The following is a 15,176-nucleotide window of genomic DNA, read 5'->3' as shown; positions in this document are numbered from 1 at the left end:
AGGAGTCCTGCCCTCATGGAGCTCAGCGTTTGAGGAGGGAAGACAGATATAACTAATAATCCGATATAGGATCTGATACGAGGCTGTGATAAGCCCAGTGGAGAAACACAGAGCAGGGTGAGGGGTTAGAGAAGGCCACATGTTCAGGAACAGCCTCTCTGAGGAGGTGACATTTTGAGCAGAGGGAAGCCAGGGAAGGGGCCATGTAAGTATCTGGGGCAAGAGGCTTCCAGAAGTAATAGCCTATACAAAGGCCCTGAGGTGGAACCGTCCTTTGGGATCAGCAAGGAGCCCAGTGTGGCTGGCACAGGGAGTGAGGAGGGGTGGGGGGCCGACAAGTTAGAGGGAGGCCAGGCGTTGAGCCCTGTGGTGTGGAGCTAAGACACAGACATCTGGATGTTATCCTGCATGGGATGGAAGCCATCAGAGGTGTCAGCAGGAGGGGGACAAAATCGGACTTCCCAAAGGCTCATTCTGGCTGCCGTGTGGCCCTTGGGCTGTTGTAGGGGCAGGGTGGGAGCAGGGAGAGCAGGAAGCAACAGGAGGGGCTGGGAGAAGTGGTCAGATTCTGCCTGGCTGGTGACAGGATTAGCAGTGGGTTAGGACTGCAGGAGGGGCAAGAAGTCAAGGCAAGGCTGGTTTTGGAACCTGAGCAACTGAGCCACCGAGACTCCATTCCCGCCTTTCCCCACCTCTGAGAGCTGGGCAGCTCCAGTCTGCCTTCCCTGATACGCTGGAGACCGCGAGGTAGCTAAAGCTGATAGAAACTTCTCAGTTCTTGGGGCGCCTGGGTGGCTCAGTCGGTTGAGCGGCCGACTTCGGCTCAGGTCATGATCTCGCGGTCTGTGAGTTCCAGCCCCGCGTCGGGCTCTGTGCTGACAGCTCAGAGCCTGGAGCCTGTTTCAGATTCTGTGTCTCCCTCTCTCTGACCCTCCCCCGTTCATGCTCTGTCTCTCTCTGTCTCAAAAATAAATAAATGTTAAAAAAATTAAAAAAAAAAAAAAAAAAAAAAGAAGAAACTTCTCAGTTCTTGTCGGACTTCTCAGGAGCAGAGGAGGCTGTTGATCGCCGCCCCCCCCCCCCACCTTTCTGGTACCTTCCCCTTCTGTGGCTTCCAGGGCTCACAATAAAAACGGAGGAGCCATCTGATAAGTTTAGATCAACGAACCAACAGTTCTGGTGCGTGAGCTGCACGCCAAGCCAGTTCTAGGTGCGGGGGACACGCTAGTCAGCAAAACAGAGTCCCTGCCTGTGTCGGTGAGTGGAAAGCCTGATCCATGCGTGTGCGCAGGAGACACCTGTTCACGGAACTGAGGCTGATCAGGTCGGGGGACAGAAAGGAGGCGGACACGGGGACGAGGCCCAGGCGCGGCCGCCGGCAGAGCCAGAGTGCGGCAATGGCGCGCTGGGGGCGGGCGTGCCTTCTGGCCGAGCATCCGGACAGCTCGACAGCCAAGTTATGGGTCAGGTGAGATGGGGGAAATGTGTGTAGACTTGGGAGTGACCAGGGAGGTGGGGGCCACTTGGCTGCCGGGTGGGCGTGGTGGAGGGTAGGGGCGAGGGGCTGGAGGCGGCTCTGAGTACCTGTAGAGACCCAGGGCCTTCTCACTCTTGCCGTGTGGATGCTTGACTGGGAGGGGGCTCCTCGGCGTGGAGCTCTGCTCCTCTCGTGTGCGGGTTCCCCAACATAGAAATGCGTCTTCCGGGGCACTGTGGTGTGCTGAGGGAGGGGCCGGCCTACCTCCAGCGTCACCGCTCCGTGCTCCATCCGCAGAGTCTAAATTCAGACAAAGGAAGGAAGGAAAGAAGAAAGGAAGGAAGGAAGCCCCGTGGCTTCCTATGGAAGGGAGCGAGGGGGGAGGGCAGTGCAGGAAAAGGCCTGCCTGGCCCTTCTTACCCCAGTTGCCCTGGATGGGCCTGTGGGCGCACGGGCAGTCTGGCTGGCCAGGTCCCCCCGACCCCAGATGGTCGCTCCCACATCACTACTCTGTGAGCCGCGGCCGCTCCGGGCTGCCTCCTGCCTGCACCGGTCCTGAGCAGGCCAAGCGGGGAGAGCCCCCTGGGGCACTCGGTGGGGGTGCGCACTAGTGGGTCGCAGACCGCCTGGGGAGTTCCGGTCCCCCATCCAGGCGGTGGCGCTGGTTGGGCGACTGGGGGTAGGGTGCTGTTCTGGGTTGGAGGCGGGGGCAGAGATGCAGGAAGCCCGCTCTGCCTGGCTGGGGGGGGGGGGGGGGGGGGGGAGGGGGGCGGGGAGCACAGACACACAGGTGAGAAGGGAAAGGACAGCAGACAGTACAGGCCACACCGGCTCCAGGTCAGGAAGTTTTATTGCTGACATGCAGGAAGAGTCCCCGTGTAGTACAAAAATATGTCTTTATACAAACTTTTTTGTGACTTTTTCTGTTTTGTTTTCTGTCTTTACGACAGGACCTCCCCTTGTGTGATGCCCAGTGAGGGCCGGCCCAGCCTCCTCCTGTTTGCTTTGACACAAACCCAATCAGACACGTGAGCTGACCCGGAGGCCCAGCCGGTCTGATAAGGCCCTGCAGACCCGGAGGGTATTGCTTTGAAGAGGAGGGGAGAGCCGACGAGTGGCCAGAAGGCCCGGAGGGTCTGGGCAGGGGCCCAGCTGAGACCCTCACAGGAGGACAGTCCCAAGGGCTGGGAGCCCTAGGCCAGACTGCATTTCTGCTCCCTTGGGAGACTTTTTGAAATAAATATAGAAAAGAGGACATCCCCTGCCCCTGCAGCACAACGCCCTGGCTCTCAGCCGCTGGCCAGCCGATAGAGGCAGGGCTTCGTGCTCAGGGGGAGTAAGTGCTGGGCTCAGGCGGGCTCCCACAGACCCACTGAGGCAGAGGCATGAGGCGCCCAAGTGCTGGGATGGGGCATGGGGAGGAAGGGGCATGGGCGGCCCTGCTACTGCTGGCAAGAGGTGGCCCCATTTTTTCCAGATGGGGAAACTGAGGCACAAGGAGGTTTGGGAACTTGCCCAAGTCACTCACAGTGAGTCAGCTTTTGGGGAGGGGGGGGGCGGCTCACACTCTGGGAAACAAGGTCACACAGGCCGCGGTCACCTCCCCATTGGGGAACGAGAACAGACAGGAAGGACCTGAGGGGCCCAGGGCTGCCTGGAAGTGCACACTCAGCCTTCCCGGGGGTGCCTGGAGGGGGTAGGCCAGAGGAGGGGTCTTTGCTTGGCCCTGGGCAAGGCCAAGTCCAGTGAGGGAGAGCGGGAGGGAAGGGCATTCTGGTGAGAACAGTGTTCTGGCAAGACGGGCATCCACTTCAAAATCTCGGCTCAAAAAGGGCAACAGGCCTGTTCTCAAGCCAGGCAGACCCCCCAGGCCCTGCAGCTCTCCCCACAAGCCCCACGGCCCACATGAAGGGGCCTGGCCAGGGTCTGCTGGGAGAGACACCCCATCCGTTATGGGGGAAGAACAGGAGGGGAGATGTCCCCACCGCTCCGCGAACACAGAGGGGTGTGGGGAGCAAGAGGGCGTGCGGGCAGGGCCCGTCTGTCCACGGCCAGCCAGGCACGCCCCTCCCCGCCCGCCCACCAGGCACCCCTTTCACATCTGTCAACGTCACCTCGGTACCACGGTGAGGGGTGCAGAAGGAAACCAGGGTTAACGCGAGGGTGTACAGCACCTCAGAGAAGCTACTGAGATGGGAGAAAGAAAACCAAGTCTAGAAAGGCCTCCCCATCACCAGAAACAGGAGGGACCGGTGGGCTGGAGCTGGGGGGGCCGGCAAGAAGGGGCTTCTGAGCCTGGGGGATGAGGAGGGGGCCCATCTGTGGGCGGTGGACTCCCTGCTGTCCAGCCAGGTGGGGGGGGGGGGGCGGGGAGTGGCCATGGGCGGAGCCACCTAGAGATGGGAGAGAAGTTGGTTTCAGTACAAAAATAAATATATCTGAATTCTGCTTAAGATGAGGTGAAGGTTTTCCAAAGCTTGGACTGAGGGGCCCGGGGTCAGAAGGGGAGGGATGGAAACAGACTGGGGGTGGGGGGGCTGGGGAGGGCGGTGGGGAGTGGGCGTTCGTTTTGGGAGCCAGCAGCGAGCTGCGCCTTCAGCTTATTTGTCTGTGGGGGGACAGCCGCCCCGGCCGGGCCGCTGGGCGGTGGGCGGGCTCCCTCCTCCTCCCTCTCACTCAGTCCAGAGACAGCATGGTTAAAGAGCCAGAGGTAGATTAAAACGTCATGATTAAAAGCAGATTAGTTATCTAGGCTTCTCAGATTAAAAAACCAAACAATCAAGCAATCATTCCCAAGGTAGCTTCGTGGTACCTCTGCTGACCCCCTGTGTGACCTGCGCTGTCCCTGCCCCGTCCCCGCCGCGGCCTGGGAGAGAGTTCGGGCCGCCTGCCGAGGGGCCGGGAAGAGGCTGGCGGGTGGTGCTGGCGCCCTGCCCGAGGGGGCTACTTGCGCAGGTAGCGCTGCGCCAGGATGGCCGCGTCCAAGGGGTTCATGGGCTGCGCGTCGTGGCCCAGCCGCCGCACGGGGGGCACGCTGCCGAACTGCCGCTTGGGCACCCAGCTCCGGGCCTCGTGTACGGAGCTCTTCTCCTCGGCCAGCAGCAGCTGCTGCCGCATGTAGTTCTCAAACTCATACTGGGAGCACTCCTCGGTCACCTTCGCCTTCGGACAGAGACAGAGACAGAGAGAGAGAGAGAGAGAGAGAGAGAGAGAGGGGGAGGGGGAGAGAAGAGCGGGGAGCCTGTGTTAGGTGACTCGGCTCCAGAGGCTGCCCTCCCCAGGCAGCAGCCCCTTGGACTGCATCTGGCCGGGTGGCCCGCAGTTTGGGTCCCCGAAGCCCTCCACCCAGCCTGGACCTAGCCTGCTGGCCGTCCTGGGGGTCGCCCCAGCTGAAGCACAGGGCTGGGGTATGAGCCGGATTCCCCCCCACCCCACCCCGATCCTAACCCACTGACCTTGGGAGAGGTCGCATTACCTTCCTCAGCTGTGAAGAGGGGCAGGAGTCCCCCCTCAGAGGCGGTCTTGAGAGGCCGGGGGGGTGGGGGACCCATACAAGTCAAGTGCTAAGAGGGGTCTGGGGCTGGGGGCTCACCACCTGGGTGAGCCTGGAGCACCCAGGCAGACGGTAGCAAACCGAAGTGGTCCGTCCCCATGCTGGTCATCACACGGGGAGGGCAGGGCTCTGGACTGGAACTTGGGGTCAAGTCTCAGCTCCACTACTTCTGAGCTGTGTGACTGGGAAGATTAGTTCACCTCTCTGAACCTCAGTTTCCTCTTTCGTGAAAGGAGGATAAGGACACGGGCCGCCCGGGCCTGTGGGGACGACCCACTGGAATGCACTGGGGGCGGTGGCACCTAGGCGGGGCAGGGCCTGCGACTCTCTCCTCAAGGGTCAGTGGGCTCCCGTGCTGTCCCAGGAGGCTCCTCCTGCAGTGGGGGGAGGGGGGGGAGGGGCCTTACGGCAGCCCTCCCAGGGCTCACCGAGCCCTGCCCTCCAGGGGGCACCCTAAGATCACCTGCCAGCGGCTGTCTAGGGCCCTGGTTTCTGCCCCCACCCCAGGCCCGGCACTTTCTCCAGTGCAGGGAGCAGGAAATGAGAGAAAACTGGGAGAAAATGAATCATCTGGAAAGGGAAGAGCAGAAAGGCTGAGAGAGAGAGAGAGAGACTCTGTGAGTCAGAGGCAGAGAAATGTGGCTGTTTAAAGGGCCAGCACACAGCAGGGCCAGAGCTTGGGCAGCAAGAGGAAGCTGAGAGAGGGCCAGGCGGGGCCCCCACCTCCACTGCCCCACGGCGCTCTTGCACGGCTGCCAACCGAGCCGGATGCAAGGCAGGCCCCAGGCAGCTCAGACCGAGGACCTAAGTGTCCTTTTCCTACGTCAAAGGATGAGGCTGAGGCCACGGAGGCCTTGTGGCCTGCCGGGAGCTGCCATCTCTGCCCCGGCCATGCCTGTCCTCCCGGGACGCTGGTCCCTTGGGACTGGGTAATGGCCCATCTGGCCTTCCCGACTCACCTCCTGGGAGCTGTCTGCATTGCTCATCTGGTCGTCGATGTCAGGAACCACTTGCAAAGGCCCGCTCAGAGATGACAAGGACTGCCTGCAGGGGACAGACGAGTCGGGCTGGCCGCGGGCAGCCCTGGCCCCTGCTCCCCAGGCCCGCTGGCCGGAGCCCAGAAAGGCCAGGTCCCCACTGCTCTGAGACAGACCTGGGGGGATCACAGCTCAGCAAGTTCTTGAAATGAATGACCTGTTCCCAAGCCTCAGTTTTCTCATCCAATAATGGGGGAACATCTCTACGTCACAGGCTGTCAGATAATGCCAGTCCCACAGTTGGTATTAACTGGGATGCAGGAGATGCTCGACCCTGAGTTCTGCCGGCACACTTCCAATCTTGCCCATGGGGAAAATCTGGAAACCTGACTCTGTCTGGCAAAGAAGCAGGCTCAACCTCAGGCTGCTTTTCCGAACGGGATGGGCAGTGCCTAAGGCCGGGCAGAACCCAGCCTTCCACCTGGCCCAGCACCTGCCCGCTTACCACGATGCGATGATGGCACTGAGGGCCTCCAGGACATCGGCCGCGGCGAGGCGCTGCTGGGGGTCAAGGACCAGCAGTTTCCGGATGAGACACACGGTGTTCTCAGAAACCCGCCCGTCCCTGATGTGGCAGAGGGAGAGGGCTCAGGCGGTGCAGGCTGGTGCTGGGTCTCTGTGACCCACGACTCCAAGTCTCACTTTGTTGTTCCCGTCCCTCAAGCCTGAGGGCTGGGCCTCCCTCCCCTCCCCAGGGAGCAGGACTCACTCAGGGATGGTGTACTCGGCGGCCTTGATCTTGCGGAAGAGCTCCTGTGGGATGCTGTCGTAGAAGGGGAACTGGCCGTAAAGCATGGTGAAGAGCACCACGCCCAGGGCCCACATGTCGCTTGGCTTGCCCCGGTACGGCCGGCCTGTGGGGCACATGGACACGCACACGCTCAGCCCACAGCCGGGGAAGAGCTAAGTGCTGGGATTCCCTCAGCCTACCGGCCACCTGCCTGAAATCCCACCCATGGGACCCCTCTACCTTGTCACTCTCCCCCTCTACCTCCACGCAGGCTGATGCCCCACCTTGGAGTGACTCCCGGAGGAGAAGGGATTACATTGGGCCTTGCGAAGGCCACCCACCTGCACACCGGCCCTGCTCTGCCAGGCTGTGAGCTCCTGGGGGCTGGGCCGGGGTCTGTGGCCCCAGCGCCCAGCAAAGCAGCTCACAGAGCAGGTGGCCGGTAGTGTGTGTAGAACAAAGAGCTACCCGGTTCGGGACCAGTTAGCCATCCCACCCCAATCACTATCCCCTCACCCCAAAGCACTTAGCCCAATCTGTAAGGATCCCCTCCCTCATCTTCCCCACTAGAAGGAGGTAAGTTCTCAGATGCAGGCGCCTCTCTGCTTGGCTCACCGTTGAGCCCCGGTGCCTAGCACGGACCCAAATATTTTGCTAAAGGAATGAATATCTAGTTAACTCTCTGTGCTAGTTTCCGTCCCTGCAAAATAGAAGGGAGCAGACATTTAACTGAGCATCCACGTTGTAACAGCATTGGAAGAGACGCTTTTATTTCATCATGTCTCCATCAAACTCCATGAATTAGGTATTGTCTCTATTTTTCCAGAACGAGGCATGGGGATGTCACTTGTCCAAGGCCACACGACCGGCCACAGAAGCCCTGCTCCTCCCTCTTTCGGGGCAAGCCATCCACGCACCCACCTGTGCTCAAGCTCCTCCCGTGCCAGTCACTGCCTGACCTGTTCCCGCAAACAAAACAGAACCGAGGCCTTTCAAAGTTCCCCACCCGCCTGGTCCTTGGACAGCATTCTGTCTGGCACAGCAGCTGACTCGGCGGCAGCCCAGACCCCAGAATGTGACTCAGCCCCCCAAGGGCATGGAAGAAATGCTGCCAGGAGCCTCAGTGTCACCTCCTGGGTACCAGGCAGCTCCTGGACATCCAGGATCCCTGGATGGTCCTGAAGTTGCCTGGGTGGCCACAGACACCTTTGGGATAGGAGATACTGGTTCTGAAGGTCTCTCCAGGCCCGCTGAGGGTCAAGTGGCTTAACCAATGGGCGTCTATGGCATCTGTGCACACAAGTGTTGTTCCACGGGCCTCCTTCATCTAGTCTGTTCCTTCGTCTGCAAAATGGGACAGGAAGCCGGCCTCACAGGGCCACCTGGGGAGTGAGCGTCTCTTTGCCCTGGCTGGTGCGGCAGGCAGTTTTGTGGGGATGAGCCTCTGCCACGCTTTCTCCAAGGCTGTGTCACCCCGGCCCTGCCGAAGAGCAGCCTGGGTGATCTTGTGCACACAGAAGAGAAGTGGCTGACCTTGACCTCGGCTCTGAGCCCAGAGGGCAGGACATGTAAGTAACTAATCTTCCTGCTCCATCCTCTTAACCACACGGGGAGGGGAGGCGGCGATGCGTTCTGCTTTTAACCCACGAGGAGAAGGGGGCTGAAAGCCGGGTCTCTGGTCTCTGGTCCAGGGCTCTCTCTGAAGCACTGGGCTCCTGTTTTATCCTCCAAGACTGGCATGAATCCGGAAGGGCCAGAGACAGGCCACCAGCAGCTACAGGCAGTATCTGCACACGCTAGCCTGGCATCGCTGAGCAGGCCTGGCCAAGGGCCTCTTGCCCCTTCTGCGGGCCCCTTCTGCCCCCAGCCCACACAGTCACAGGCCCCACGTCACAGGCCCGGTTCATCGTCCTGGCTCTGCCACCCACAGGGATGAGCTGGGGAGTCTCGAGGAGGGCGTCCGGGCTGGGCCGGTCCCCAGGGATTTGGGGTGCACCTGTGGTGCCTGGATCCCTCTAGCAGGGCCACAGTGACTCCAACCCAAAGCCCGAGGTCCTGGAGAGTGGCAGCGCTGCCCGGGAGGGGCCTGGCGTTGCAGCAGAGGCCTCAGCTGGGGGAGGCCTCCAAGGTGTTGCAAATGCTCTGGCGGGTTACGGCAGCCTGCTCCCCGCAAGGACGTGATGGCCTGGGAAGGGGCAGCTCTGTTACCGCGAGGAGGGGTATGTGCGTGCGTGCCGGGTATGACGGCCCCGGAGGCAACCTCGGAAGCTCCGTGTGGAATGGATGGGAACTGATGTGGAGCCCTTGGTTCCCTAAGGTTCAGAGACGCGATGTGGCAAAGGACGCAGGGGAAAGGAAAGAAAGCCCAGTCGGACATGGGCTTGGGCAGGAGGCGGCCCCGGGCTGGAGCCTCAGTTCTCCCGTTTACCATTAGCTCTGATTTTGGGCAAGAGATTTGATCTCTCCTAGCCTTTGCTCATCTGTAAAAAAAGGACTTGGAATATTTTCCTCACGGGGTAGCTGTGTGGCTCTAAACAGATAATGCGTGTCGTGTGCTCGGCATAGCGCCTAGCGCTTAGCAATACGATCAGGAGGCAGTCAGTGCACAGCTGGCTTTTTCATTTTGTGTGTTATCTGTCTCAGCCCCATCAGAAAGTCAGCTCACCATCCGTGGCAGCAGGGATGTCTGTCTGCCTGTTCAATGTTGTATCTGAAGTGTCTAGAACAGGGCCTTCTATGGGCTAGGCCCTTGGTAAATACGGGCAGAAGGAAGGAAGGAAGGAAGGAAGGAAGAAGGAAGGAAGGAACAAATGAAGAGCCAACCCAACTAAGGCAGGGACAGAACAAAGGGAAAGATGTCTTTGAAATGCAAACTCACGGTGGCACAGGGTAAAGACCTGCTCAGTGGCTGCCTTTTACACTTGAAATAGGGGATGATGTTCTCGCTCAGGCCCTGCTGGTCTGCCCCACCCCCCTCCCTCTCGGAGCAGCAGCCACAGGGCTCTCCAGCTTTGCTCTGTGCGCCTCTGCCCAGTCACACCCCCTCGAGTGCTTCTGTATCCTTCCAATCACAGCTCCAATGTCACTTCCTCAGGAAAGTCCTTCAAGTACCCATTGTTCACACTCACAGAAATATGTTTCATTCCTTCCAAGCACTGATCTCAGAGAGTAATTAACCAGGCACCGGTGTGAGGGTCACCATCTTCCTCTCTCATAAGGCCCCAAGTTTCGCACACAGAGGGACAGTACTGGTCTGGACTGCCACCGAAGCCCCGGCACCTAGCGCACCTAGCGCAGGCCTGCCCACAGACCCGCCCGGCTGAAGGAACCAACTGCTGCACACCCCGGCTGGGTGGGGGCCTCGGGGCCCGCTGCCTGGCACACCGCACGTACCGCTGAGCACATCTGGGCTGATGTAGGCGGGGCTCCCCCGCTGGTCCTTCAGCAGGTCCCCCTCGCTCACAAGATGCTTCCCGAGGCAGAAGTTGGTGATGGTTATCCGATGAGTCCTGGGAGAGAGGGGCAGAGAATGAACAAACCTCCGTGTCTGTACCCGCGGGCGCCCGGCTGCCCCACCTCTCATCCAGGGAACAAAGGAATCACACCCACATCTTCTTCTGCTCCCCTGGCCCCCACCGCCTTCCTACGGCTGTGTGAGCAGTGCCATCGGGGGTGCTGACACCAGCCAGCTGCCCTTGGTTGTCACCACCTGAGCTGTCCCCTGGGCATCTGAGATCAGAGGAATGAGTCGCTCTGACCAGGTGAGTGCTCCAGAAGTACTCCCGGGAACCACTGTCCCAGCTGAGCCTGGGGGCTACAGTTTAGGACTCGGAACAATTTCAGAGATTTCCCAAAACAACCTCACGTGACATCTGGTTTGGAATGACCAGAGGTTTAGTTCAGCTCCCTCATTTATACACAAAGGAAAGTAAGTCCAGCAGGGCTCTGGAATCCACCATGGTGCCGGCTTTGTTCCCTTTTGCTGATCCCTTTGGTCATCACCCTTGTCATTGTCAATCAGCATCACAGGCAGTACTAAAACTAATGCTTGTGGAGTACTCAGCAGGTGCAGGCCCTGGCTTGCGTGTCTGCTGTGGACTGTTTGCAGTCACCCCTCATAAAAGCCTACGAGGGAGACTTCCTCTCTGTCCCATTTTCACAGATGATGCAGTTCAGGCACAGAGTAATAAAGGGGCTGGCCCAGGGTCACACGGCTAGAGAGCAGGATCCAAGCCTTGGTCTGTCTGGCTCCAGAGCCTGTACTCTGGACTGACACCAGTTGGTACCCATGTGTCCCTGACCAGTGCCCTGCCCCTGAATTTCCCTTCAGTTCCATCAAAGCTAACTCACCCCTTGTCTTGTGCTTCAGACCCTCCTCTGACCTAGAAGACCACAGAACCCCCTATCTGAGAATCATGAGTGAGAGGAGCTTAGGGCTCTGATCCTTTCATGAAGCTCACAATGTGCACAAAAGCAAGTGGCCCAGGGAGGACGCCTTACTCCACACCTTGGCTGTGGGGGTGGGGGTGGGCAGGTAGGCAGGGGAGGGCCAGTGAGGCAGGGCGCCTCGCCCCCCACAGAGGGCTCCATGTCGGTGGCTAGGCGGAGAAGCTGGAGGATGGCAGGAAGGGCAGCCCCGAGGGGTCCTCAGGCTGCCAGATGAGTCTCAAGGGTGAAGAGTGGGTCGGCTCAGAGGTATTGGCTGTGCGGGCCCGAGCACGGAATTCCCCGGGAGCTGTGACCAAGAGGCTGTGCAGGCCCTTCAGCTATCTCGGGGAATTCTGCTGGCAAAGGGCTTGGTACAAAACAAAGGTTAGTCTGTCCTCTGCATTCCAAACAGAAACCTCCGACTCTTGCTCTGCATACAGGCCTGCCCTGTCAGATGCCACAGAAATCTGCCTGGTGGCTCCCAGGGGCGGCTAGAGCCTGAGCGTGCGGGCCAAGGGTCTGGCCAAGGACACCACGTCAAGAAGCGGACTGCTCCAGCTCTGGACCGCCCATGTCACTGCCCTGAACGTGGGGCTGCGCTTCGGCAAGGCCCCCACGGAGAGGAAGCACTGCGTTCTTCCCCTCTGCTCAGATGGCAGCTGGAAACGCATCCTGCAGGGGATCTCTCGGGCGCGAGGCCCCGGGAGGGGACCGCTCAGGGCAGCGTCTGGTGGGCTGGGGAGTTAGATTCCCCAGTTCCAGTCCCAGCTTGGCCATTTCCTGGCTGTGAGACCTTGGGCACGTTATTTAATCTCTGATGAAGCAAACCTCAGTTTCCTCATCTGTCAAACAGAATATTAGCACCCACTTCCCAGGACCCTGTTAGGATGTGACAAGAAGACAGTCCCAGGGAAAGCATGAGGCCCCGGGCGTGGTGACTAGTATCTGAGTGCTAGCTGCCAGCTCGGATTATCCTTTCCTCCTCAGATGGTGGGCACGCCTGGCAGGGACTGGTCATGGGAGACCCCGGGAAAGACCCCATCTGAGGTGGCAGGCGAGGGGAGCCACACTGTGACCACAGGCCCCGGAGCGCAGTGCAGGCTGTGCTTCCCAGTGACTGTGCCGCAGGCCTTGATGTCCCCTGCGTGGGCCAGGCTGGTGGGGCCTGAGGACACCTTGTGCGGCGGGCAGCAGGGCCGAGCCGGCCTACGCTGCCGAGGGTCTGGAGTCTGTCCCACGGGAAGCCACACGGTCAGCTCCGAGACCTCCCGAAGCTTGGCCATGCTCCCCTGCCCTGCCCCCACCACCCAAGTCGGCAGGAGGCGCCCACATCCCTGGGAGCCCCCAGACCCCCCCAGGCTCGTCCTGGCAGGAGGGGGCGAGGGCAGCGGGAGCGAAGGGAGGCAGCTGTGCGTCAGCAGGATCTGCTCTGCGTGAGTCACTCTTTAGTTATGACCCTTCGGGCTACCAGTGTTTTTCTCCTTTTCTAGGAACTTGGTGTGCAACTTGCTTACCCAAAAAGAAAGGAGGAAGGAGAGAGAACCCACAGCAGACCTCATATAACCCCAAAAGGGGATTTCAGGTTCCAACCCTTGCCTTCTCTCCAAAGCAGGGTGAACTCGTCACTCCAGCTGCCTTGCAAACACTTCTCCCCGCTTCCTCCCCTGGGAGCGCTCCATTCTGCCAGAGCAGAGGCCTCCAGCTCCCTGGCTCCCTGGCTCCCTGCCTCTGCAGCTGGTGTCAGGGCCAGACCTGACGGGCAGGCGAGGGGTGGAGCTCCTCCAGGTCGGCCTTGGATTTTGCGAGGGTGCACGCGAGAGGGGCGGGCTGTGCCCACAGACACGCACAGGGCGGGCTGTGGCGTCCGGAGTGGGTCCCTCTGCACCAGGCGCGCCGCCCCCTCCCAGAGCACCCGTGAGAGGTAAGAGGTGGCCAGAACCTCTGTCCTTCCCAAGACCCAGGAGAGGAGGATCATTAGATTAAAGGCAATGCAGCCAAGACACAGGCTCTGAGCGGGGTACTGGCGCCCCTCAATCCGAGGAAAACACACACCGGCACGCACACACGTGCAGACCAGACAGACAGACAGACACATACGTGGAGGAGCTGCTCTAGCTGTACTGTCGTTATTCAAGAGAGGTGTGGCCTCCCGACTACACTCCCAGAAGGGCCCGGAGAAGTGACGGGAAAAGCAGACCCACCACGGACACACAGAGGCCTGGAGGACTGCTGTGGTTAGCGGCACAGGAGCCCGACTGCGCCTTCCCACAACCCCCTCAGGACGCTCATTTAGAGCCAGTGCACAGTTGTGTGGAAGGCTGGAGGACACGGGCTCTGCAGCCAGATGTACTTAGGTGGTCCAAAGATGTGCCCTCTCTGGGTGAGCAGTGAGCCTGTGGTCCAGAGTGGGATGGTGACCGGGCCAACACCCCACAGCAGGCCAGGGCCTCGCCGGACTCGCCACTGGTGCCCCCACCAGCCACCCGACACCCAGCAGGCCTCGTCTCCCCGGGGGGCGGGAGGAGTGAGCCGCAGGCTGTCTAGCACGGGGTGCACTTACGACGGGCCCGGCCCCATTAGGCAGTTCCACATCTGAGGCCAATTTCTACAGGGAGGTTTGGTCACCTCCACTTTCACAGATGAGGACACGGAAGCTCAGAGAAGCACTTGATCCCACAGCAGCCTCTCAATACACGGACAAATCAGTCAATAACAAATCATCAAATGAATCCCCATGGTCTCCAGGGTAACTAAGAGGGGGCGCTGGGCTCTGAGCCAGGCCTGACCCCTACGTCTGGCTCCTCCACAGCTTCCCCAACTCTCCCACCTGGCCAGGCAAGGGTTCGAGCAGCCCTAGAATTTCAGTTCCCTTCCCTCCTCCCTGTGGAGCATGACAGGGTAAGGTTTTCACTGCTTCACTTTCTCCAGCTGGCAATCTTTACTCATCCTTCATGAATTGACTCAGACGGCCAGAGTCTCTGCCCGCCCCGCCACCCCCCCCCCCATGGGCCCCCAGCCAGTGCTTTCTGGTCGGTGCCCCATCGCACGGGGACTCTGGAACCATGTCTGTCCGCAGCATCCTCCCCACGGCATCTCAGGCCGGCACTGCAGGATCTGGTACCCCCACGCCTCCTCCCCAGAGGCCCATCTCCCTGCAGCTTCCCCTGTGACTGCCATGGCCCTGGATGCTTCACGGGGGCAATGGACCCCCGCCTGGGTGGGTGGCCCCGTCACGGAACAAATTGCCACACACACCACTTCTGCTCTGAGACTGATGCCTGCCATCTGCGAGCCCCCCCGAGCCACTGCAACACATGGAGGTGAGAGGGTGACGAGGGTGAGATGCCAGCCCGGGGAGAGTAGGGGAGGTGGGAGCCCCTCCCAGCCCTACACTTTCCTGGTCATGGTGGTGCCTGCTGGAAGTCCGGAGCCCCTGCAAGGCTGGGGCCCCTCCGCCTGAGGGGGTGACGGCCTGACGCAGGGGCTTTGTATGATCTCCCTCTGCCGCTGACTGACCGAGGCTGCTAGGGTGAGCCACCCAGACCCCCTCCAAGGGGGAGCACCCTCTCCCTGCTGCTGGGAGTAGTGACTTCTGACCACTGAGCTGCATTCATTCCCGGGAAGCTTCCTTAGCCAAAGTAAGCCACCCGGGCCACAGCCCTCATGCCCAGGCTGGCCCCTTGCCTCGATGTGGGACATCTGAGGGGCCCTCTGGATCTCGAGTTTTCCAGGCTGAAGCCTTGCCGTGACTGTACCACAGCTCCGTGTCTCCCCCCGCCCAATCCCACCCTCTCCCCTGAGCGCGCCTCCTAGTAACCCTCGGGAACACACATCTTGGAGTCTTTCCTGGGAACCCGACCTGTGACAAGGCCTTATTTTGTTCATCTGTCATTCCTTCAACTCATTTGTCCCTTTGTATATTTACTGAGCACCCCCGAGGCACAGTGAATG

The 15,176-nt window shown here is 60.4% G+C and overlaps 1 protein-coding gene across 3 annotated transcripts in view; it reads right to left on the bottom strand.

Annotated features, from left to right (window-relative positions):
- Window positions 1-2,309: 2,309 nt before the first annotated feature.
- The window catches only part of STK40 (serine/threonine kinase 40), a 40,312-nt gene continuing 27,445 nt past the window's right edge, over window positions 2,310-15,176 (bottom strand). For all 3 annotated transcript variants that reach the window (XM_047870721.1, XM_047870720.1, XM_047870722.1), the window contains exons 7-11: window positions 10,191-10,306; window positions 6,777-6,921; window positions 6,513-6,632; window positions 5,990-6,074; window positions 2,310-4,639 (exon numbers count right to left, since the gene is read on the bottom strand). In XM_047870721.1, coding sequence (XP_047726677.1) covers window positions 4,421-4,639; window positions 5,990-6,074; window positions 6,513-6,632; window positions 6,777-6,921; window positions 10,191-10,306 — 685 coding nt within the window. In that variant the 3' untranslated portion in view covers window positions 2,310-4,420. The remainder of the gene's footprint in view (window positions 4,640-5,989; window positions 6,075-6,512; window positions 6,633-6,776; window positions 6,922-10,190; window positions 10,307-15,176) is intronic.

The sequence above is a fragment of the Prionailurus viverrinus genome, chromosome C1 (genome assembly GCF_022837055.1).
Source record: "Prionailurus viverrinus isolate Anna chromosome C1, UM_Priviv_1.0, whole genome shotgun sequence".
Classification (NCBI taxonomy): Eukaryota; Metazoa; Chordata; class Mammalia; order Carnivora; family Felidae; genus Prionailurus; species Prionailurus viverrinus.
This window is presented reverse-complemented; position numbering and strand designations above follow the sequence as displayed.